The following is a 24,897-nucleotide window of genomic DNA, read 5'->3' as shown; positions in this document are numbered from 1 at the left end:
TCCACCTGCCAATGCAGGGGACACAGGTTCGATCCCCGGTCCGGAAAGATCCCACATGCCATGGAGAAACTAAGCCTGTGTGCGCCACAACTACTGAGCCTGTGCTCTAGAGCCCAGAAACCACAACTACTGCACCCACGTGCCACAACTACTGAGCCCACATGCCACAACTACTGAGTCCACACACTGCAACTACTGAAGCCCGCACGCTCTAGGGCCCACGTGCCACAGCTACTGAGCCTGCGTACTGCAACTACTGAAGCCTGGGCGCCTAGAGCCCATGCTATGCAAGAAGAAAAGCCACCGCAATGAGAAGCCCGTGCACCACAACGAAGAGAAGCCCCCGCTCGCTGCAACTAGAGAAAGCCTGCACGCAGCAACGAAGACCCAACGCAGCCAAAAAAAAAAAAAAAAAAAAAAGCAGAAATCAAGTGAGTGTCAGGAGCTAAGTTCACCTCTGTATCTCCCTTATTGCCAAGATCTTGGCTCAAGTCCTGGCTGCTCAAACTCCATTTGTTCTCTGTACCGCCATGAGATTGCTGAAATCTGCTGGTTGCTCTGCCTTTTGGCCCCTAACTCCAGTTCTTCCTGTTGTAGATTCCTCGGCCACTGCTCTCAAGTATTTGTTTTATCATGAAGTTATTTTCACTTAAACAATAATCAAACATTAATAATAATACAGGTTCAAGAATGTGTTAATTAAAATGAGAATTTATAAAGAAAACACCATTCTAAAAATGAATAACATAGAATATTCAGTAGAACAAATTCAAAATAAATAAATACACACAGCTATGTTTCCAAATAGCAAAAATGGCTGCACATCAGTTTGAGTCAAATAAGCAACCAGAGTATGAAAACTCCTAGAATTTTATTCTGAAGTCCTGAAGTTGACTATGAAAGTAAAGTTTTTCTATGTTTAAAAAAGTTTCTAAATTAGGGCTTCCCTGGTGGTGCAGTGGTTAAGAATCCACCTGCCAATGCAGGGGGCACGGGTTTGATCCCTGGTCCAGGAAGATTCCCACATGCCACGGAGCAACTAAGCCCATGCACCACAACTACTGAGCCTGCGCTCTAGAGCCTGTGTGCCACAACTGCTGAAGTCCATGCGCCTAGAGCCTGTGTCTTGCAACAAGAGAAGCCATGACAATGAGAAGCCCGCGCACCGCAACGAAGAGTAGCCCCGGCTCGCTGCAACTAGAGAAAGCCCGCACACAGCAACGAAGACCCAACTCAGCCCAAACTAGAAACAAATAAATAAATTTATGTTTTTAAAAAGTTTATAAATTATATGACTCGCAGTTTCATAAAATTCTGAATGAATGTTTTATCTAGGACAAAATAGATCCCTGAGCAACATCGTATTTGAACAAGGCCCCTGAATGTCACAGATATCAGTCACTAAAGTAAACACTTATCCATGGCAGACTGAGTAAAGATTTCAGTGTGATATTCTAGAAGCTCAAGACTATAAATCACTTTTACTATACACAGCTCTACACACAGAGTTTTTTGTGGGAATTCTTGGGTTTCCACTTTGCACATCATCTATCACCTAATGTGTGAAATCAGTTCAGTCATATGCAAAAAGTTGTACAAGTTACTGTATTTACAAAAATGGCACAAAAGTGAATTCAACAGTCTATGCATGTACATACTTCATTCACATCTTCAACAAAAACAAAAAGATATTCTAACACTACAGAAGTGAAAAACACTAGGTACCGTGGGCTCTCTTACGTAAGCATTAGGGTCACACAAGGTTACACCAGAATAGGCAAATATTGCCCAGGAAAAATTCTATTTTTAAAAATGAAACAAAGTTTAAGGCAAATCAAGTTCAACTACAGGGACACAAGTCTTTCATATCTGCTTGAAATATGTGATGTCTTCTATTTTGTGGTCTTAAACTTCTGTCTTACAAAATCCAAAAAGAAAAAGAGGAAAGTAACAATAGAGATTATATGAAATAAGAAAAATATTAGAAGTTTAAAATTAAGTGAGGAAACCCAAAACATTAAAATCATAAAATTTGCTTATTACTTGTTAGAACTAGTTCTACACTAGAAAATAGGAAATATATACAGTTGTTTTCAGAAAATTACTTTATACTGCTCTGATGTGTCTTTTTCATTGGTGCATTGTTTAATCCAAAAATTATACACCTTCAAATTTTAAGATTATACCCCTTCAAGAAACAGCACATCTCACTGCTACCTATCAAGCTGTCCCAATGACATAGTGTATGAAAGGAAACAAATAGCTGAGAAGTAATATATTAAGAAGAAAAAATAAAAATGAGAAGATTCCCAATTCAGTTCTTTTACTCAGCCAGACAGTTCACTAGCCACAGCAATGGTCTCTGTTTGGAAGTTCCCGTCGAGTAGGAGACATGGTCCCTAGACACCTATGTCTCATCTGAGGCTGCAGAAGTTGCTTGATCTTCAGCGGGGAGGGGCAAGATAGAGGCAGGGGATTAAGAGGTACAAACTACTGTGTGCAAAATAAATAAACTACAAGCATAGATTGTACGACACAGAGAAGGTAGCCAGTATTTTATAATAACTATAAATGGAGTGTAACCTTTAAAAATTGTGAATCACTTTTTTGTACACCTGAAACATATAATATTGTATATCAACTATACCTTGATAATAATAATAATAAAAGAAATTGCTTGATCTTCATTTTTGCCTTATCCATGTTGTAATTCTCAGAATTTTTTAAAAGGCTTTTTTGCAACTATTTCCTCAAGAGCTCTGGCCCCAGACTTTCATCTCAGATGAAGATAGCTCGCTTTCAACTTTGCTTCTTCATTTTTCTCTAGACTAGGCACTTTTTCTCTCATTTTCTTCATCTCAGCAAAGATCCAGGGCTCCCTCATACACCTGACACTGGGAAAAGCAAAGAACATGCCATCTCTTCCAGTGACTTCCCCCTATCATTATTTAGAAGTGTATTTCATAATTTCCAAAGAAGTGGCGATTACACTAATTATCTTCTTGTTATTGATTTCTAGCTCCATTCCAGTATAGCCAGAGTCAAACTCTATGATTTACATTCTTTATAAGCTAGCATACGGTGAATTTTTGAAAATGCTTTGTGTGTATTTAAAAAGAATGTGAGGCATCTCTCTCAAGTGGTGAATCCTCTGGTTATCGCTGCCATCCTGGCCTTGGCGGTGCTGATTTCGAGACCCTCCGGAGCAGAGTTCCGTGCAAGGGGATGTGTTGGAGTCCCTGGCTTGGCGCCCCGTGCTCTCAGGCCTCTGCGGGCCGCAGAGGGGCTCGATGGCTGGGAATGGGGCTGGCAGGGGTACAGGCAGGCTGTGGTCGGTGACAACTCTGGAGGTCCAGTGTCTCGCGGTGACCTCTAAAAAATGGTTTGCTATTCACTTGACCCAGAAAACCCCACAAACTCATGCAAGTCAAGAGATTCAAATCTTCGTGTTCACTTTCAGAACACTCGTGAAACTGCCCAGGCCAGTAAGGGTATGCGTATCCGAAAAGCCACCAAGTATCTGAAGGATGTCACTTTAAAGAAGTAGTGTGTACCATTCCGTCGTTACAATGGTGGAGCTGGTAAGTGTGCCCAGGCCAAACAGTGGAGCTGGACTCAGGTCGGTGGCCCAAAAAAAAGTGCTGAATTTTTACTGCACATGCTCAGAAATGCAGAGAGTGATGCTGAATTTAAGGGCTTAGATGTGGATTCTCTGGTCATTGAGCACATCCAGGTGAGCAAAGCCCCCAAGATGCGGCACAGGACTTAACAGAGCTCATGGTTGGATCAACCCATGCATGAGCTCTCCCTGCCACATTGAGATGATCCTTACTGAAAAAGAAGAGATTGTTCCTAAACCAGAAGAGAAGGTTGCCCAGAAGAAAAAGACATCCCAGAAGAAACAAAAACTTATGGCCTGGGAATAAATGCCGCAAAAAATAAATGCAAATAAAAGTTTTAAAAATAAATAAATAAATAAAAAGAATGTGTATTTGGTAGTTGGGTGCTTCTAGATGTTTTAATTAGGCCAAATGCATTAATCATCTCATTTAAATATTCTGTATCATTGCTAATATTTTGCCTGTTTCTATCAGTTATTAAGAGAAGTATGTTAAAAATCTTCAAGTATGAAGTAAGTCAAAGAGAAAGACCAATACCATATGATATCACTTATATGTGGAATCTAAAATATGACACAAATGAACTTTTATGAAACAGAAACAGACTCACAGACATAGAGAACAGACTTGTGGTTGCCATGGGGTGGGGGGAGGTGGGAGAGGGACGGAGTGGGAGTTTGGGGTTAGCAGGTGCAAACTATTATATAGAGAATGGATAAACAACAAGGTCCTACTGTATAGCACAGGAAACTATATTCAATATTCTGTGATAAACCATAATAGAAAAGAAAATTCTAAAAAGAATATATATATATATAACTGAATCACTTTGCTATACAGCAGAAATTAACATAACATTGTAAATCAACTATAGTTCAATAAAAAATTATTACAATGTTTAAAAAATCTTCAAGTATGGTTACAGGTTTGTCTATTTTTCCTTGAAGTTCTGTAATTTTTGCTTTATAAAATTTGAGGCTGTGTTATTAAGTGTATACAAACTTAGAATTTTTATCTTCTTGTCAGATTAACATTTTCTTTTAGCTAGTGTTTGAGTGTTTTTTTAAAAACTTGGAATCTTTATATTTTATGAGTGCTTTCGGAATCTTTATATTTTCTGAGTCTCTCTCATCAGAGTTTTGTTTTTTAACCAACCTGATGATCTTTGTCTTTTCATTAAAACATTTAGTCCATTTTGGGTCTTCCCTGGTGGCGCAGTGGTTGAGAGTCCACCTGCCGATGCAGGGGACATGGGTTCGTGCCCCGGTCAGAAGATCCCATATGCCATGAAGCGGCTAAACCCGTGAGCCATGGCCACTGAGCCTGCGTGTCCAGAGCCTGTGCTCCACAATGGGAGAGGCCACGACAGTGAGAGGCCCACATACCGCAGGAAAAAAAAAAAAAATTTAGTCCATTTTCATTTACCGCAATTACTGGCTTAAATCTAACATCTTACTAATTTCCTTCTATTTTTCACGCCTCTTCTGTGTTCCTTTTTCTCTCCTTTCTTGCCTTCTTTTGGATTGATTTTTTTTATCATTTTATTGTCTTAATAATTTTACATTCTATTAACTTGGTAGTTATACATTGTATTACTATCCTTTTAGTGGTTGTACTAGAGATTATAATGTGCATCCTTAACTTATTAGGTCTAACATAAATTAGTACTTTTATTATTTCCGAGACAATGCTGCAAGCTTAGAACCTTTAACTTAACCTTTTCTCCCTGAAAATCATATGCTATTGTTGTCATGTATTTTAATTATACATATTTTTGAACTCCATAGAACATTATTAGAAGCATTTTAGACAATATTACTTAAAATTTGTCCTTGTATTTACCCTCTCTAAAGCTCTTCATTCCTTCATTTCTGAGCTTCCATCTAGGATTATTATCTTTCTGCCTAAAGAATATTCCATTCCTCCCAACCCTCCCAACTTATCTAACACTTTTTAAAAATATTTATTTATTTATTTATTTGGCTGTGCCAGTATCTTCGTTGCAGTGTGTGGGATCTTTACTTGCAGCACGTGAACTCTTAGTTGCGGCATGTGGGATCTAGTTCCCTGACCAGGGATCGAACTTGGGTCCCCTGCATTGGGAGCGTGGAGCCTTAGCCACTGGGCCACCAGGGAAGTCCCTATCCAACAATTTTTTATTATTGTTTGTATATTTTCATGGATATATATATATATATATATATATATATATATATATCTTGTGGATATATATATCTACAAGATTTTATTATTATTATTGTTCATATGGTCAATGTTTACTTAAATTCACTCACATTTTTGCCTTTTTTGTTGGTCTTTATTCCTTCCTGCATTTCCGAGCTTCCAAGTAGGTAATTTTCCTCCTGCTTGAAGGATACTTTAATATTCCCTTTATTGTGTGTCTGCTGATGACAAAGTCTCTCAAGTTTTTTGTTTCTGAAGTTTATTTCATCTCCATTTTTGCTGGCAAGAGAAGTCTAGGTTGGCAGGCAATTTTTTTTAAAAAGGCTATTTATTCTTTTTTTTTTAAGACCATACTTCATTCAGATTTCTTTTCCTATTTTTTTTTTAATTTTATTTATTTATTTATGGCTTTGTTGGGTCTTCGTTTCTGTGCGAGGGCTTTCTCTAGTTGCGGCAAGTGGGGGCCACTCCTCATCGCGGTGCGCGGGCCTCTCATTATCACGGCCTCTCTTGTTGCGGAACACAGGCTCCAGACGCGCAGGCTCAGTAATTGTGGCTCACGGGGCTAGCTGCTCCGCGGCATGCGGGATCTTCCCAGACCAGGGCTCGAACCTATGTCCCCTGCATCGGCAGGCAGACTCCCAACCACTGCACCACCAGGGAAGCCCGGCAGGCAATTTTTTGTTTGTCAAACTTTCTAGTTGTATCTGGCCTAACCTCCAATTATCAAGAGGATTATATTTTTGTTTCTTAAAGAAGAAATTCTTAGACATCATGCATATTTTCTTATATTTGGGCAAACATAAGCTCATTTTCTAAAGTTGGGAGTTGGAGTATATAACTATGGAATCTTCACTCAGGAGAAACCACAGTCCTTGCCCACCCTCCCTGGTTTAGAACAAATAAAATGAATATCAATATTTGGAAGTTTAAGAGAAGCAAGAAGTCACAGAAATGCAGTCAGAGAAATGGGGTGAATTGTCAAGGGGCAGTTCCTAAAGCAAAACCCTGGATGTTTGCTGCAATTCTCCAGGCTTTAAGAATGGTTCTTTTTCTAGAATGAATATGTATATATATGTAACTGAGTATAACTGAGTCACTTTGCTGTACAGAAGAAATTGACACAACATTGTAAATCAACTATACTTCAATTAAAAAAAATTTTTTAAAGAGTGGTTCTTTTTCTTTCCTTCTTACCTTCTCAACAAGTATTTTCTAAGCTCTACTTAGTCCTAAGTACTGTAAATCTTGATAAATAAGGCATGGAGTCAGCCTGCAAAGGGCTTCCAGTAGAGAAGATGACTGCTACATAAATAGTAGTAACAGACTGAGGCTTCATAAGAGCTGCATAGACAAAAATCCTTCCTAGTTCAGAGGAGTGAAAGATTACTTTGAGGAAGTAAGGAGCTTAGGGAGGAAAGAATCAGGAAAAATACCTGTAGGAGGCAGCATTTGAGCTATACCTTTAAGAAGAGAAGGAATTTGGTCATGCCTAGATGGTGACAAGTGACAGGTGGCAAGCTTTCCTGGGAAACGTTGTCCAGGAAGGAATAGGCAAGTACCGTGGTCACACTGAATTACATGTGCAAAAGAGCAGCGAGAAATAAGAGTAAGTGCCAGACTACAGACGGTCTTGAATGCCAGGCTAAGGAGTTCTGTTTGAGACAAGTGCTCAGCTAAAGCATGTCTTGAGCGTTTCTTCAGAGAGGTGAGGGAAAAGGCTGTCGGGTGTCTATCATCTATCTACCCATCTATTTGTCTATCATCTTTCGGGACCAACTCTGTGCCAAGCCCTTTGCCAGGTGCTTTATACACAATCTCTCATTAAATCTTCTTGTCAGACTACGAGATAGGAATCAGGATCCTTACGTCGCGAAGGTGCCCTCACCCGTTTATCTTTCGTGGCTCCACGCATTTGCCTGTTGTCTTCTCAGGACTGTGTTAAGGGCATGACCTGGGGTGTCAGACTGACTTTTAAGGCAGATCCTTATGTACTTCAGAGGGTGTGAGTAACTGGGAGAAGATTCCCACAGCTAGTGAGACTGCACCGAGGCAGCCGCCAGAAGCCGTCCCTCGGGCTGAGCACCAGCGTGGCTCCGGGAGACTGGAGCACGCCCCGCCCAGTCGCTCGGGATTGGCCGCGGGAGCCCTGACAGATGAGGGGGCGGGGCCGCGAACTAGGTCCCGGGACTCGCCCGGGACTCCGAGGCTGCAGGCCGCGCCTAGGCTGAGCCGCCCCCGCGTGCCTCCCGCTTGCCTCCGCGCCGCCCGCACGAGCGCTCCCTTCCAGCATGTTGTGGCAGGGCAACCAGGCGCTCCGGCGCTTCTCCACCGGCCAGGTGAGCGTCCCGGCTCTCACCCGGGGGCTGCTTTGCAGATCCGGAGAGGGTGGGCCGGGCGGCGGGGCTGAGGGAGGGCAGCTGTGTTTACTTTGCTAAAGGCCAGGACGACGTTTTTAAAACTGGGAGAGTGAGGAGAAGGGTCCGGGGAGGGTCCTGAATGGGGCTTGTCGAGCGAGCCATTGTCTTCTACCGGGACGGGGCTGAGGATGTCTGGCTGGGATTGACAGGGTGGAAACAGTCACTCGGCAAGAGGGACAGAGTCGGTTCCCGTTCCGTTTTCATTTCAATTTTGAGATCCCTTCCTGGTTACGAGATGGAGCCGAGGTACAGGACCGAGACCACCTCCTGGAGGAGAGTGGTATCAAGTCAACCGGGTCCTCCTCCGCGGCCTGAGAGGTGTGAGCGCTCCCGACTGGCATGCAGGGCCCATTCAGATAATGGCACTCCGAGCCGGTGACCGCAAGCTCATTATTCCTGAGCGGCAGGCGGCAAGATTTCTAGGATCACCAGGCGCTGCAGAAGCAGCCACCCTGGAGCATTAGTAAACTATGGTGCAAAAACCTAGCCCTGGCCCAGCCCCGCGCCTTGGAATTGCATCAGCCTCTCCAGAAACGGAATGAAGGAGGACACGTTGCATGGGGCGCTGCCTTCAGCACTTCAGGGGCCTGAGGAGAGATGCCTCCCTGCATCTAGGCAGACTCCAAGCTGTTTAGGGAAGAAAAAGTCCACCCCATGTACATCATCTCTTTTATACGAAGTGCATGTTTGCTGTGTTATAAAAGAATTTGCTTTTTGATTCCTCTTCTCTGCCGAAGTCATATGCGCATGTGTACATATCCAGATGTAAAAAACTTGGAGCAGAGAGAAGTCTTGAGTAGCATCAAGAACTGGCCCAAAGTTGCATAAATGAAAACGCTTTTGTCCCCCAGACAGCCACAAGTAATGAGAATTCACTTTATCCCGTGCAGTCAGTTCCAGTTATTTTGGGAGTATTCACCTTTTTTTAAATAAGCAAAAAGAAACTTGCTCTGGCAGATATTTTTCTTGCTCTCCTATGCAGAGCTCTGGACTCCTAGCTTTCTCCTGCCACGTGGCACACGGGAATCTGGGTTGGATGGCACAGAGAACAAGGGGGGCTTGTGCATGCCTGTTTTATTGGCCTCCTCTGTCAACACCTTTCATTTAATTGTCTTTTTTTGGAGGAGCAGAAGGGATTCCTGAAGGATGAAAAAATGCCAATAATGGGGTTACATAAGATTTCAGTAATAAAGGATGAACATCCCAGGTGGCAAATGGCATAAACAAAAACACCCTTGTGGGGAAGCGCCAGGTGTAGTCAGGGGTCAGGGCCCTGAGTCTATCTCCAGGAATACATGTGGGAGAGCAGTGCCATATGGCTGGGAAGAAGGCAGGTTCTTCAATGGCCAAAGGAAGACATGGAATAATAAATGAAGAATTTGGGATATTTTACTCCATAGAAAATGGAGATTCATCCTTTGGACCGTGTTCTATAAGAATTGTTCAAAATCAGACGTGGCTGGTGGGAGCTTAAAATGGTACAGCTGCTTTGGAAAACCGACTTTTTTTTTTATAAAATTAAACATAAACCCATCAAATGACCCAGCAGTTGCCCTTATAGGTATTTACCCAAGAGAAATTAAAACTTACGTTCACACAAATACCTATTTATGGATGTTTACAAAGGGATTATTCATAATCACCAATTTAAATGTCTTTCAGCTGGTGGCAGGATAAGCAAACTGTGGTATATCCATCCATATAGTGAAATCTTACTCAGAAAAAAAAAAAGGAATGGACTACTGATATATACAACAACATGGATGAAACTCAAATATGTATGCTAAGTGTAAGAAGACAGACTCAAAGGGCTGCATATGTATATGAGTCCATTTGTCTGACACTTTGGAAAGAGTAAACCTATAGTGATGGGGAAAAAGGCCAGGCTGGAGATAGGGGGAGGGATTGACAGCAAAGGGACAGGAGGGGATTTGGGGGGGTGATGGAACTGTTCTTTATCTTGATTGTAACAGTGGTTACATGACTGTGTGTTTGTCCAAACTGAAAGAATTTTACATTGAAAAGGGTGTGTTCATTGTATGTAAATTGTACCTTCGTATGAAAAAAATTTTTTTAAATCACACAGCGCTTTTGAGTTTGGCATTAAAGCAGAATGAAGGAGGAATGAAAAAAAAAATCTCTCAGAACTTAACAAAATCCAAGGAGGAAATTAGTTCATAACACTTCCTGATATAATTAATTTTTCCATTCTCTGTCTTAAAGAAATGGACTTAGAAATATTTAATGATCTCAGCTTAATGATATGCCTGGATCTTATTAACTAGTGCAACTATATATAGCAATAAGACCCTTTGTCAATTAGTTATTATCTTCCACTTCCAGTATCTTGCCTGGCTCACTGCTTCTTAATTTCTCCCGAGGGTGGGAACTATTTAGCCCTAATATTTATTTGGCACTCTGTTATTTAGCTGTTACTTCCTCTGCCAGTGTCTGGGACAAGCCTGGCTGTTGCTCTGGATTCATAGCCTGGTTCCAGGACTTAAGGTTACTTTATGATCCAGTTCAAGAGGCTGGACCCTTCCCTGCTTCTTGAAACCAAGTACTGGCTTTATACGCTGGTTCTAGCAACCAGGTCCTTAACTTGTTTCCTTATTGCCTGACCCTCTGCTTTGGCATCTAATTTGATTTAGGACCTTCAGATTCAACTTCAAACCATATTAAATTGTGTATTATGTACTGAGCACTTCATCTAAATCCTGAAGAAATAATAATAATAATAATAGGTATCATTGATATAAGACTTTGTATGCACCAGGCACTGTTATAAATGCTTTACATATACTCATTAGGTCTTCATAACATCTCAATGAAGTGGGTACTATTATAATGCCCGTTCTACGAATCAGGAAACTGAGACCCAGAGAAGTTACATAATTTTTTTAGAGTCTCACAGCCAAAAAGGATAAAACGATAAACAAGAGATAAATAGTCCCTGCTTTCAAGGGGTCCACAGATTAGTGGGACAAATGATTAAACTTGCCTTTAGGTAAAGGATACTAACGGAAGGGAAATACAAGTGGGCAATAAAATATGAAAAGGCACTCAACCAAACTAGGGCGGGGACTACTCTTGTGCCTAGAGCTTAGGGATCCCAAACAAACCCCTACCCCCCACCCCCCGAGGGCAAACAGGTAAGACAGATGTAGCATTTGGGCTGGAGGGAGTGAAAGGCCACATTCAGAGTTAAAGGGAGCAGCCCCTGCTCAGCTGCAGCCGACCGTTTCCACATGGGAATGTCGACCATGGTTGACAAACCTCCTGATTTTTAAAGAGAAGTCAGAAATTCAGCCTGCTAATGTGAAACCTCCTAAAAATCTTACCACAGTTCTTCTGCAGATGCTCTGTGGGCCAAATAAAATCCTCTTTGCCAGGCCACTGATGGCAGCCCCACCATGCACTGTGCCCAGAGCTTGGCAAATGCTCAAAACGTGCTTGGTGAACAGATCTTGCGCACCATCAGGCACGATTTGGGGAACCATGTGCCAAATGGTCCATTAAGAGTTAGGCATCTCAGTGTCTCAGAAAATTTTATTTTGTTTTATCCTTTTGTGGGAAGGTCCTTTCTCCGTTCCAGTTCTCATTAGGAAAACTGCCAGTTCTCACAATTGCTCATGTGGACAGCTTTGACCTTATTTTACATCCTGCTCAGTTGGTTCTATTAAGGTAACATCTGCTTCACAAAAGGGCTTCGGATCAGCACAGACTCTTAGCACTGCGCCCTTAAGTTCTCCAGAGAAGACTGTGTGTATTTTTCTTTAAACCATTGGAACATAATCAGAGTCCATATTAACTTGCTTCCCGAAGAATTTCACCCTGATGTGGATAGCCTGGGAATGCAATATTTGATAGTTTAAGAAACAAAAGCTCTATTCCCTGCAAAAGGCTCTTCTAATGCAGAATGTTATCTCTAGAGAACCTCAAGATAACAGCATTTATCACCCGGATTTAGAAATGCCCCCTTCGTCTTTCTCACCAATATAACAAGGCGCTGATAGTGCCTTAAAGTATGTTCTCTCGTCATCAACCTAATCCTTTCATGAATGGTGCTGTCTCCCATGTCAGGTCCACCATGATATTCCCTTAGAAAGTCTGATGGAACTATTTCCCATACTTGACCTGTCAAACGATCGCCAAATTTTCCTTTTAAAAAAGAAGGGGCTGGGCTTCCCCGGTGGCGCAGTGGTTAAGAGTCCGCCTGCCGATGCAGGGGATGCGGGTTCGTGCCCCGGTCCGAGAGGATCCCACATGCCGCGGAGCGGCTGGGCCCGTGAGCCATGGCCGCTGGACCTGCGCGTCCGGAGCCTGTGCTCCGCAATGGGAGAGGCCACAACAGTGAGAGGCCCGCATACCACAAAAAAAAAAAAAAAGAAGGGGTGGGGGGACCATCAACATAGGAAAGCCATAGAAGCACATCTGCTGAAGCGAAATAGATCTGAGTTTGAATCCTTCCTCTGCCCCTTATTAGTCCTGTCCATGGACAGGTTACTTAACTTCCCTGAGCCCTATGTTTTCTCATTTGTAAAGTGGATCACAGTAAGGCTTAAAGACATATGATAAGGAGGGGCTTCCCTGGTGGCGCAGTGGTTGAGAGTCCGCCTGCCGATGCAGGGGATATGGGTTCGTGCCCCGGTCCGGGCGGATCCCATATGCCGCAGAGCGGCTGGGCCTGTGAGCCTGCGCGTCCGGAGCCTGTGCTCCGCAAGGGAGAGGCCACAACAGTGAGAGGCCCGCGTACCGCAAAAAAAAAAAAAAAAAAAGACATATGATAAGGATTGGATACATTTTTTTTAATCACTGAAGAAGGCTCAATACAGTGCCTGCCTTATGGTACACTCCCAGTAGGGAAGATCCATTATCATCATTTTTATTTACCTGGGTATTACTTGTGGTATGATAATGATACTAGTTGACATTTATTGGGCCTTTGTTATTGCCACCCACTGCACTAATGCATTATATGCTTTATCCCACTAAATCCTCCTAACAACCTTGTGAGATAGGTACTATTATTATTCAGATTTTAATTGATGAGGCTGAGCTCAAGGTCACACAGCTGGTGTTATAGAAAAACAATGGCACTGGGGTAATAACTAGATTAGAATCTCAGAGCTGCCACTGAGTAGTGATTTGACTCCAGGCTGTATCTTTTTTTTTTTTTAATACCATTCATTTTCTTTCTTTCTTTCTTTTTTTATAAATTTATTTATTTTATTTATATTTATTTTTGGCTGCGTTGGGTCTTTGCTGCTGCCCGCGGGCTTCTCATTGCAGTGGCTCCTCTTGTTGTGGAGCATGGGCTCTAGGTGCATGGGCTTCAGTAGTTGTGGCATGCTGGTTCAGTAGTTGTGGCGCACGGGCTCAGTTGCTCTGCGGCATGTGGGATCTTCCCGGACCAGGGCTTGAACCCGTGTCCCCTGCATTGGCAGGCAGATTCTTAACCACTGTGTCACCAGGGAAGCCCTTTCGTTCTTTTTTATTTTTATTCACTTATTTTATTTTATTTTTGGCTGCATTGGGTCCTCGCAGGGGTCACTCCTCGCCACGGCATGGGGGCCCCTCACTGCGGCGGCCCCTCCCGCTGCAGAGCATGGGCTCCAGGCGCACGGGCTTCAGCAGTTGTGGCGTGTGGGTTCAGTAGTTGTGGTGCACGGGCTTAGTTGCTCCGCAGCATGTGGGATCCTCCCGGACCAGGGGTGGAACCCATGTCCCCTGCACTGGCAGGCGGACTCCCAACCACTGCGCAACCAGGGAATCCCCAGGCTGTATCTTAACCTCTCTTTGTTTTAATTTCTTCATCTGTAAAGCCATCTGTAAAATGACTTATTAATGTCTGCCTCTTGGTAGTCACTGGGCAATCAAAATGAAGTAACACATATTAAATACCTGACACATACCAGGGTCTTGTTAAACTGTTTGCTGTTACTTCCACCACTTTTTCCTGACCCAAACTGCCCAGGGCAAAATCTTTTTTGTAGGGGGCGGACACACACTCTGTACAGCAGAGATTCGCAGACTTTAGTGTGCCTGTCTATCAATGGAGAGCTTGTTCAAATGCAGCTTCCTGGGCTAATAAAGTGCAGAGGCAGGATCCAAACCTCCTCATATGCTTTTGAGTTGGTGCCAGCTTCCTGAGGGTCTGACTCAATAGATCAGGGATGGGGCCCAGAAAAACAAATTTTTAACATTTCCTCCCAGCTGATTCTGCCAACACGGGCAGTCAGCCCTCAGATCATACTTGGAGAAATAAGACTAGATCATACTTGGAGAAATAAGACTAAGGTGAAATATCCCAGTCCAGTTCTTTGGAATTATACTAACTCATTATAAATACTTAAAATCTTAAACTCTGAATTTTTTCTCACTGCTAGAAACTCACCTTTATAGTTTCAGTTTTACCACTAAGCTCAGAAAGTGTTTCAGTGAATGTAGAATTTCCAGAGATACTGACATGGTTTCTTTAAACACTGTCTTTCTGGGACAGTGTTGACTCTGGAATTGAACTCCCAATTAGCAGATGACAGCTGACAGCACATTACAATTGAGTCAGCTCATCCTCTTGGCTCTTGTATGTTTTAAGACTAATAATTTTAGAAGTCTTAAAATATTTGGTGTTGGTAATGGTATGAGGTAAAGCCAAATTTTGTAAGATAGCCAACACATCAGGTCAGTTCTATTTCAAGCAACAGCATTAATTATAGGATTTGAAGATAGAATACTTACAGAACATTTTGATATTTTTGATGAGAGGAAATGAAATAGTCATGCATTATCTGCAGGCAAATTGTGCTGTTCTTACAGAGTTAATCTGTTTGCAAGAATCTGTTAGATGTTGAAGCTCTAGGCTCTTTTGGGATAGAAACTTTGGCTGACCATGGAAAAGAATTTTTATACCAGAACCTTAATTGTTTAATTATCAGCTCACAGGGAAAATGTGAACCCATACGCTTTTTTTTTTTTTTTTTTTTGGCTGCGTTGGGTCTTTGTTGCTGCACGCAGTCTTTTTCTAGTTGTGGCGAGCGGGGGCTACTCTTCATTGCATTGCGTGGGCTTCTCATTGCGGTGGCTTCTCTTGTTGCGGAGCACGGGCTCTAGGTGCGCAGGCTTCAGTAGTTGTGGCTCGTGGGCTTCAGTAGTTGTGGCTTGCGGGCTTCAGTATTTGTGGCTTGTGGGCTCTAGAGTGCAGGCTCAGTAGTTGTGGCACACGGGCTTTGTTGCTCTGCGGCATGTGGGATCTTCCCAGACCAGGGCTTGAACCCATAGTCTCCTGCATTGGCAGGCGGATTCTTAACCCCTGCACCACCAGGGAAGTCCCTGAACCTGTAGGCTTTTAAGTTTATGCCTAAAAAGGGATGCCATCTATGTCCTTAAGAAAGTGGGAAATAAGGGAAAATTGTTTTCCTCATAGTCAGATTTTAACATTGAGGCTTTACTAAGTTAGAATGACTTTCTGGAACATTAATGAATCCCATTTAGATTGAAGGAAAAGTATTCTAAATCCAAATCCTGTGGAGACATATTCTAACGTGGAGGAATGAAAGATGGAAAGAACTCTGGGGAGCTGGTGTTGGTTCTTTGCCAAGACGGGAAGCTCATAGGAGGTCGTGACCCTCTGCTTCACCTGGTGGCTCTTCATCACCATCTTAGCAATCATCATGTCAACATGTTACCTTAAGCTTTGTGAAAAGGTTTCATCTTGGGAGAGTTTACAGAAGGCATAATTGCTTAAAGACGTCCTTAAAAACTTTAACTCCTTTAGTGCCACTCTTATCTATGTGGTGTTTATATTTATTGACAATCACTGCATTTTTGTGCATCAGTGTTAATGTTCTAAAAAAGGAGATGGAAGAGATAGGCAGTAGTGGCTCATTTTATTTTTAAGTACATTCGCGAGTTTTGGAGTCAGATGGCCCTGGATTCAAATCCTACCTCTCCCTTGTTTTGCTAGTATGACCTTGGAGATATACTTGATATTTCTAAGTCTTGGTTTCTTCATTCATAAAATGGTACAAAATAGGGGATAAGAAAACAGGATAGTTGTGAGGATTAAAATAAATGAAATTGTGTGCAGCCCTCAATTCCTTATCTGAAATCAATGGGGCCAAATGTAGGGTTCAGAATCATTCGCATTTGAGAAGGTCAATATGGCACATAGGACCTTATGCACAATTTACAGCAGGGTCTGGGATAGTATCTGTAATGAAGCACATTGACTTTTCTGCAGCAAATTACGATATACTATAAGTAAAGACTCTAAGTGGCATTATCAGTGCGGGTCAAGTTTGAAGCCAAATGACTGCATTAACTTCTAAGAAACCTACAAGGACTATAAAGAACATTTCATTAGTTCAGTCCACGTCTTTTTTTTTTTTTTTTTTTTGCGGTACGCAGGCCTCTCACTGTTGTGGCCTCTCCCGTTGCGGAGCACAGGCTCCAGACGCGCAGGCTCAGCGGCCATGGCTCACGGGCCCAGCTGCTCCGCAGCATGTGGGATCTTCCCGAACCGGGGCATGAACCCATGTCCCCTGCATTGGCAGGCGGACCCTCAACCACTGCGCCACCAGGGAAGCCCCAGTCCACGTCTTAAGACCAAATGAGTTTACACCACTTACCGAGGATTGTAGAATTCTGGACCGTGTGAAAAAACATAGAATTGTCTAGTATATAGGAAAGCCTTTAAAACATTATTAAAGCTTTTACTTAAACAGTGCTTTGTGTCAGTGCATTAAGCCTAATGCATATTGTCATCTACCTCAATCAGAATTGTGTGAGTTGGTGTTATTCCAATTTTACAGATGAGGGGAATAAAAGGCAAATGGAAGTTAGTTACTTGCTAAAGGTCACACAACTAACTAGGGGTGGGTGACCCTAGGTTTGACCTCAGATAGTCTAGGATCTGCTTTTGACCCCTATGTTATACTAGATGTTAGCTCTTGGCCTCTTTTGGAGGTGGGCATAAAAAATTGCAGGGCATAAAAGCATTGTCATATTGAAGTAGATCTTGCTCAGAATTACACCCCTTTTAACTATGAAACTTATGCTTATTTGTTAACATCTGGCCTCATTTCATCAAGGAGTTGAAATGCCTTATAAAAATATATGCAATCCCAATGATTATAATGAATAGTCAAGGGAGTTAGAGCAAAGGGAAAATGAGGAATACTTAGGTGTGAAATTATTTTCACTACTACCTATATAGCATGTAGTCTGAGTTCAGTGTATGTCAATAACTATTTGACTGTGTAGATCTTTGAGCCTTTTGTAATGCTCAAGTCATCTTGTATGATTGAAAAAAGAGTGTTTATTATCCATATGTCTTCTACCCATACTAATACCTGTCACTGTTGAATTGCTTCTCAGGTTTATTTCAAAAACAAGCTGAAGGTGGCACTTATTGGTCAGAGCCTCTTTGGACAAGAAGTCTACAGCCACCTCTGCAAAGAGGGCCACCGAGTTGTGGGAGTGTTCACAGTTCCAGATAAGGATGGAAAAGCTGACCCACTGGGTGAGTGTATCTTGGAACAACCGGATCAAGGACTGCACTGGCCTCCACTCTGCCTGTTGAAGGCCTTCTCAGGCCAAATCTATTTGTGTGGTAGATACAGACTCAGAAACTCTCCCTTCTCTGTGGGCCTCAAGACAAAGATGCCGGCCCCTATTTTACTAAGTTTCTCCACTTACCTCCATGATAATCACCAGAGGAGGAATCACCCTCAGAGGAATTTCCAAGCATGTGTTTTTCCTGAATTACACTTGTGACTTTCCAAAGGTGCTATGGGACATCTAGAATAATGTCTGTTGCAGAGGTGCCGATAGGAATGCAGGGAAGGCCACACCCAACAATAGCAATTGATGTGGGGTCATAAAGAATACATTTATCTCAGAAAAAATTATAGCTATGACTGCTTGGTTATTAAGGTAGGTAAAGAAAATAGCCATCCTCAGAGCAAACCTACAGCGTGATTCTGATTTGCATGCTAAAGTTATGTTGAGAAGGAGTGCAAGAAACAGTCTACAGGTAGGGAATAAGAACTAGCATCTAGAAATCGTGACTTATGACTTGAATCTTTATAAATCACTAGTATGATGCAGTACATTGGTTGGGAAACAATATCTGTGATAACCCTAAAATTTTACTTTTCTTTCTTGGAGGAATCAGCTCTGGGGTTTATTCTAGTTCTTGTTACTGGGTTAGTTGGATGAAGGCAGTCAAAAGGTACAAACTTCCCATTATAAGATAAATAAGGACTAGGGATGTAGTGCATAGCATGATAAATATAATTCACACTGCTGTACGTTATATGTGAAAGTTGTTAAGAAAGTAAATTCCTAGAGTTCTCAGCACAGGGAAAAACTTGTTTCTTTTAATTTTATATCTATCTGAGAGGACGGATATTCACTAAACTTACTGTGATAATCATTTCATGATGTATGTAAGTCAAATCATTATGCTGTACACCTTAAACTTACACAGTGTTGTATATCAATTATATCTCAGTAAAACTGGAAGAAAAAAAAAGAGTCAAGCTAAAAAGAGTTGGGCCAAGAGCACATATGCACATGGATTTAACCACTTGATTTAGAAATTATCTGTCTTTCAGAAAAAGATTATCTCAACCTGGGAAATTCTGAGGGAATCTGCCTCATGAATTCATACTTGGCTCCAAGGGCAGAAGGGGACAGATTCCCGTCGCTGGGACTACCTGTCTCATCATTATCTATTACCACCAGCTTTGTGTGTGGGTTGTTTGGAAGGACTTACATTTGGGGTGTCCGATTGGCTGTTGAATCAGGAGGACCTCAAATAATATTAGCTTAAATAAGATAGAAGTCCCTTTCTCAAGTTTGGATTGACCATCACAGCTGTTGTGGCAGCCAGATATTTATCACAATGAAGGCTACTTCGGTTTGTTGTCTTGTCATTATCAACACTGGGCTTCCATCTCATGGTCCAAGGTAGTGGCTTCAGCCCCCACTATCAACTCTGCATTCCAGCAAGCAGAAAGGGCAAGATGGGAAGCAGAGGGCAAGCCTTTATTAAGGGCATAATCCAGAAGTTTTACATATTACTCCCACTTGTATCCTGTTGGCTAGAACTTAGTCATAGGCCAAATCTATTTGCAGAACAGGCTGAGAAATACAGATTTTATTTGGGGTGGCCGTGTGTTCAGCTAAAGTAGAGGAATCCTTGGTAAAGGAGGAAAGGGGGCAACTAAGAGTCTCTACCATGTACAGTGAACTTCAGAAGAATTGCAAGCATGTGACTCTTACACCTCCTTTCAGAGTGTTTCCTGGGAAATGAACTTTTCCCTGGTGCCTGGTCCCAGCATATGGTTAACAGTGTATGTTCTAGAATCATGAATCTAGTTCTGACTCTGCCACTTGATAGCTGTGTGACCCTGGACAAGTCACTTAAACTCATTAAGCTTAGTTCAGTGATACCCATCTCACATGGATTAAATGAGATAATGTATGTAAACTGCTCAGCATGGCACCTGATTCATAAAAAGGATCAATAATGACAACGGCGATTTTTGTTGTCAGTATAGTCAACTAGAGCAACAAAAAATAGTCCTGGGGCAGCCAAAAATCAATATGGGGGAGCAACACCTGAATGGCTCAAGCTTATCTCAGTGGAGTGGATTTTTCAAATGAAGTCTTCTAAGTCTCTTCCACCCCATTTTTCTTTCCCAATCTAACCTTTCACAATTTTCTCCCAATTTCAAGACATTTTTTTTTTTTTTTTTTTTTTTTTGCGGTACGCGGGCCTCTCACTGTTGTGGCCTCTCCCGTTGCGGAGCACAGGCTCTGGACATGCAGGCTCAGCGGCCAAGGCTCACAGGCCCAGCCACTCCATGGCATGTGGGATCTTCCCGGACCGGGGCACGAATCCGTGTCCCCTGCATCGGCAGGCGGACTCTCAACCACTGCGCCACCAGGGAAGCCCTCACCACATTTTTTTCACCACCATTTACCCATTTTCCTATCATCTGACATTTTGTTTTGTTCACAGCTTTTTGAACATTTTAGGAACATTTACATTTCGTAAACATTATTATACTGGTCTCTCAGATTCTCCCAAATGGATTGACTAAAGCATCACTTTGAAGGCCAGGGCCATTTTAGGACTTGTTAAGCTTTGGCCTTTAGCCTTCATGGAGGCATCATCCCCTCCAGAGTCTATGAATGTTGATGATTAGATGGGGAGAAAGGAAAGGAAGCCAGAACATGCAGGTAAAATGCCTTAGTTAAGACTTCTGGATATTGCCGAAAATGTAGTTTCTTTGTGTTATTGATGGAGAATAAATATATATATACTTAATATATGTAAGGTATATAGTTAGTAAAAGTGCTATTTTATTATGGAAAAAATGAGCTTGTGCTGTCTGTACTTTGGAGGGCCATTCCAATTCACACAGAGGTAGGATGGAGTCATTCCTTTCAGAAGGGACAACATTTCCTTAGCAAAGAGCCTGGGATCTGCTTCAGTAGGGCAAACCCTTTCGGGGAGCATGGATTCTCCACTCCTGGCCTCTCTCCTCCACTAACTTATCTTAGGGGCGAATTTAGGAGAAGGAACTAGACAGACGCAGCTCAACTCAGCTACTTTTGAAACCACACTCCTCCTCAGATGGGACTCAAACCCAGCCACACCTCGGACTGGGACTTGAACCACAATCCCTGCCCTAGGAGGGGACTTGAACCCACTGTCTTTTCATTGAAACCGCTTACCTGGTGTCAGGACTTACTGAAGCTCAGGTTCTTTTGTCTCAGCACAGAAAGAGTTCAGGGTGAGGCAAAGTGGCAGGCAAAGACTGAGTTTATTAGCATAGGAGGCTTGAGAGATACAAGCAGGCCGGCAAGGGAGCGTGGCCCCAAGAACAAAGAGGGCTACTTTTTTTTTTAATGTTTATTTATTTACTTGGCAGCACTGCTTGCGGCGTGGGGGATCTTCGTTGCCAAGTACGGGAACTTCGTTGCGGCATGTGGGATCTTTAGTTGCGGCATGCATGCAGGATCTAGTTCCCTGACCAGGGATCGAACCTGGGCCCCCTGCACTGGGAACACGAGTCTTGGTCTTAACCACTGGACCACCAGGGAAGTCCCCAGAGGGCTACATTTTTATAGTCAAAGAAAAAATGGGAGGGGAGAAGACCACCTTCTTCCTCATTTTGTGTAGATTTGTCAAGGCTTACATCATTAGTTCCTCCTTCGACCCTACATGGTCTAACCGGGACTGTCATGGCGCTATTTAAATCATATGCATATTAGCAAAAGGGTGGTAACATATACTAAAATATGGTAATTTGTCTCAGGTTTCGGTATAATGTCCCTTTCCACCCAGTTTCTTTCCCCTTTCACCTGTTTACCTGTCTTGGCTACATGCAAGAATGCAGTTTTTCTCAGCGTCTGTTATCTTATAGACCTCCCAAGGTCGAATGCAGGCTTATATCTGTTTTTCTGTGGTATTGGCCTAAGTAAGTCTGTTTAGTTTCAAAATGTTCTGATTGTTGCTTAGCTGCCCGATGGTCTGGGCATTTTCTGGTTGGTGTCTAGCTTATGGTGATCTCCTGAAGTCTCTCTCTATCTATCTTCCCCTAGTGGGATTTCTAGCTGTGTAACTATCTTATTCTATCCCTATCACTTTCTCCATTTATCTTTTGGGATCTGCCTGTTTGGCAGGGAGAGTGTGTTCCAGTCTACAGTTTGCCCTGTGATAAAAGGAACTTCCCCCCAGGAAACAGGTGTGGGAAGGGAATCAAGGTTTTCCATCTGTACCAGAGGCTACGTCTAATTGAGGTGGTGATGTTTTGGCACTTGACTCCAAATCTTAAGAAACAAACAAGCAAATGTCATTTAAATGGCTGTATCAGTAATAAAGGTACAATTTTTGATCTATAAAAGAAGCAGCTTCAGTTAAGATCTCAAAACGTTGTCTAGCCACAAACTTCTGAGTTGAAACATATTATGCCTTAAATATATAGATAAAAATCACATTAGAAAAATAGATGCATCTTGATAAAATCGTATCATGTCAAATCCTGGTCAGAATCTAAATTGTTCTTTATCATGTTTTATTTGTAAATGTTTCATGAAATTACAATGTGTAGATCCATAGTAATACAAAATTATGGCTAAAATTTTTTTGATGAAAATAATCTTCTCTTTCTTGCTCAGCTTTGGTTGCAGAGAAAAATGGGACCCCTGTGTTCAAGTTCCCTAGATGGAGAGTCAAGGGCAAGACCATAAAGGAGGTGGCGGAGGCCTACAGATCCGTGGGTGCTGAGCTAAACGTGCTTCCCTTCTGCACACAGTTCATCCCCATGGATGTAATTGACAGCCCTAAGCATGGTTCCATCATTTATCACCCATCTATCCTTCCCAGACACAGAGGAGCCTCTGCTATCAACTGGTGAGATTTTTTTACATAACCAAGATGGTCCCATTCCCATTGCTTGTAATCTTTCTGTGTTTTACCTAGGTGATCAAGGAACTAGGTATGCTTGAACAATTGTGAGGTCCCGATTGATTGCTACTGTTGCACAAACTCCCCTGAGATCTAGAGGTACTGCATAAGCCAGAACAGCGTTTCCCAAGAATAATTTATGGAGTATTGGCTCTATCAGCTGTAACTAGGTATTGAGCAGGAAAAGGTCCTATGGTTAGACAAGTTTGGTTTATGCTGGATTTCTTTATCTGTGGACTTAGAGATTTAATATGTGCTTTAATGTGGGCACCATAATCTCCAAGAGGGAATCTGAGTACAAAGTGTTCCCACACTTATTTGGCCGTAGAACATTTTTTTGCATAGAATATCTCAAGTACGTTTCAGGAAATGCTGAATGACCCGAAATTATCTTTCTCATGGTGTGACTTCCCCCATTCTACTTTAAGCCTCTTGAGGGGAAATAGGACTCTGGTCTAACATTTTTACTGCCGTATGTCCCAGTATCAAGAACACTGCCTGGTATACTGTAGGTGCCCAGTCCTATAGGTATACTATACTGCGGGTTAAGGTGGGGCTTTCCCACCTTCTCTACCTTTTCTCCTTTACCTGCACATCTCCCAGCTGTCTCTTAGTGTCAAGTTATCAGATAGGCAGAAAATCTATACTTAGTTTAAATGTGGTAAAATAGCATTTCATTGTATTTTAAGAACAATTACATGAATTGATTTCTTTTTTGCTCTTGTAAATAGAACTATAGTGGATATCTTTGTACTTAAACATGTATTTTTTTCTCAGTTCACATTGCTTGCACATGCAGAAACATTGGGTCCAAATACATGAATATTTTCAAGGCTCTTAGATAACACAATGCCAATTCATTTCTCAATATTTCTGAAAAGAGTGGTTGATTGACTGGTTGGTTGATTGATTTAGGTCTTGCTTGATTAGTAGCTCAGAGAGGTAAAAATGATTAGATGGAGAGCATGGCTGACCTACCAGTTCATACTCTGTCTATATTAACCTGCTCTCTGATATCCTTTTATGTATGTATTTCCATATATCTGGTTTATTGTATGTATTATAAGGTCTGTAGGGCCAGCATTTCTTCTGAGGCTAAATTTATAGAATACAAAATACAAATAGTTGAATTAATCAACCATCTTTTACTACAACTTATAGCTAATCTAGAACTAATTCTAGCTCTAAGTGATGCTTGTACCTGAATTACACAACCTAAATTAATAATCAGTTCTCCTTTTCACATTGCACTGATCATCTTCTGTTTTATCTTCCGTTATCTTATTCTGCCTAATACAGGGTCAGGTACGATGTAGGAACTGGACATGGGTGGGCAGAATTACTTGATGCTGCAGTAGAAAGCCGACACCTGGGAATCAGTGAGGGGTAGTACTGATGGTCTCTAATGGCTTTTTGAGTAGACTATAAGTCATTAGTATGTGTTAACAAGAAAGACTACAGAGATGAGGTTGTATAAAGTAGCAGTACCATTAAGTTCTGCTTTTTATGAGTGTTTACATCTCCCAGCTCTGCTGTAGTTTTCACAGTAGTTTCACTCACTGTCTATTTTCCATTGTAAATACCTTGTACTTTAATGTCACTAATTTATCACCTTATGATACAGTTAACCAACATTTTAAGTTGAAACTCTTCTTTTCCCAGGACTCTAATCATGGGAGATAAGAAAGCTGGGTTTTCTGTTTTCTGGGCTGATGATGGTTTAGACACAGGACCCATCCTTCTCCAGAGGTCATGTGATGTCGAACCCAATGATACAGTGGATGCACTTTATAATCGATTTCTTTTTCCTGAAGGAATCAAGGCCATGGTCAGTATATTTATGCTATCAAGGAGAATTTAGTAACGCTTTAAAGTTTTTCTTTTATTGAGAATTTGCTCCTGTGAATTTGTACTAAAAATAAAAAGCCCCAAAATAAGATTAGATTTTATATTTGCCAGTAGGATGGTATTTGAGGGTGGAAAACTGCACTTTAGAATTTCTTAGTCTATGAGTCTGACTTGTTCTTCTGAGAACAGTGATCAAGTGGATAAAGTAGTAATCAAACTCCTTCATTCATTTTACCAGATATTTGAATCTCCAACCCTGTTTATAATGACTAATTGTAAAGAAGCGGCAGAATCTTAAGAAATTTTGATATGTAATTTGGGCTTTCTTCAAAAACATTTA

The 24,897-nt window shown here is 41.9% G+C and overlaps 1 protein-coding gene and 1 pseudogene across 3 annotated transcripts in view; both read left to right on the top strand.

Annotated features, from left to right (window-relative positions):
- Window positions 1-3,379: 3,379 nt before the first annotated feature.
- Window positions 3,380-3,926, top strand: LOC309812311 (large ribosomal subunit protein uL22-like; annotated as a pseudogene). Its single transcript has one exon. The product of its transcript is annotated as a large ribosomal subunit protein uL22-like (transcript).
- A 4,059-nt stretch (window positions 3,927-7,985) lies between these two features.
- Window positions 7,986-24,897, top strand: part of ALDH1L2 (aldehyde dehydrogenase 1 family member L2) — a 58,199-nt gene continuing 41,287 nt past the window's right edge. The window contains exons 1-4 of one of the 2 annotated variants that reach the window (XM_082636878.1): window positions 7,986-8,143; window positions 17,603-17,747; window positions 22,421-22,655; window positions 24,372-24,537. In XM_082636878.1, the coding sequence (XP_082493004.1) occupies window positions 8,096-8,143; window positions 17,603-17,747; window positions 22,421-22,655; window positions 24,372-24,537 (594 nt within the window). In that variant the 5' untranslated portion in view covers window positions 7,986-8,095. The remainder of the gene's footprint in view (window positions 8,144-17,602; window positions 17,748-22,420; window positions 22,656-24,371; window positions 24,538-24,897) is intronic. The other variant, XM_082636877.1, reaches the window with a different exon arrangement.

The sequence above is a fragment of the Mesoplodon mirus genome (assembly GCF_964341445.2).
Source record: "Mesoplodon mirus genome assembly, chromosome: 11".
NCBI classification, from domain to species: Eukaryota; Metazoa; Chordata; class Mammalia; order Artiodactyla; family Ziphiidae; genus Mesoplodon; species Mesoplodon mirus.
Note: the sequence above shows the minus strand (reverse complement) of the source record. Positions and strands in the feature narration are given on the sequence as shown.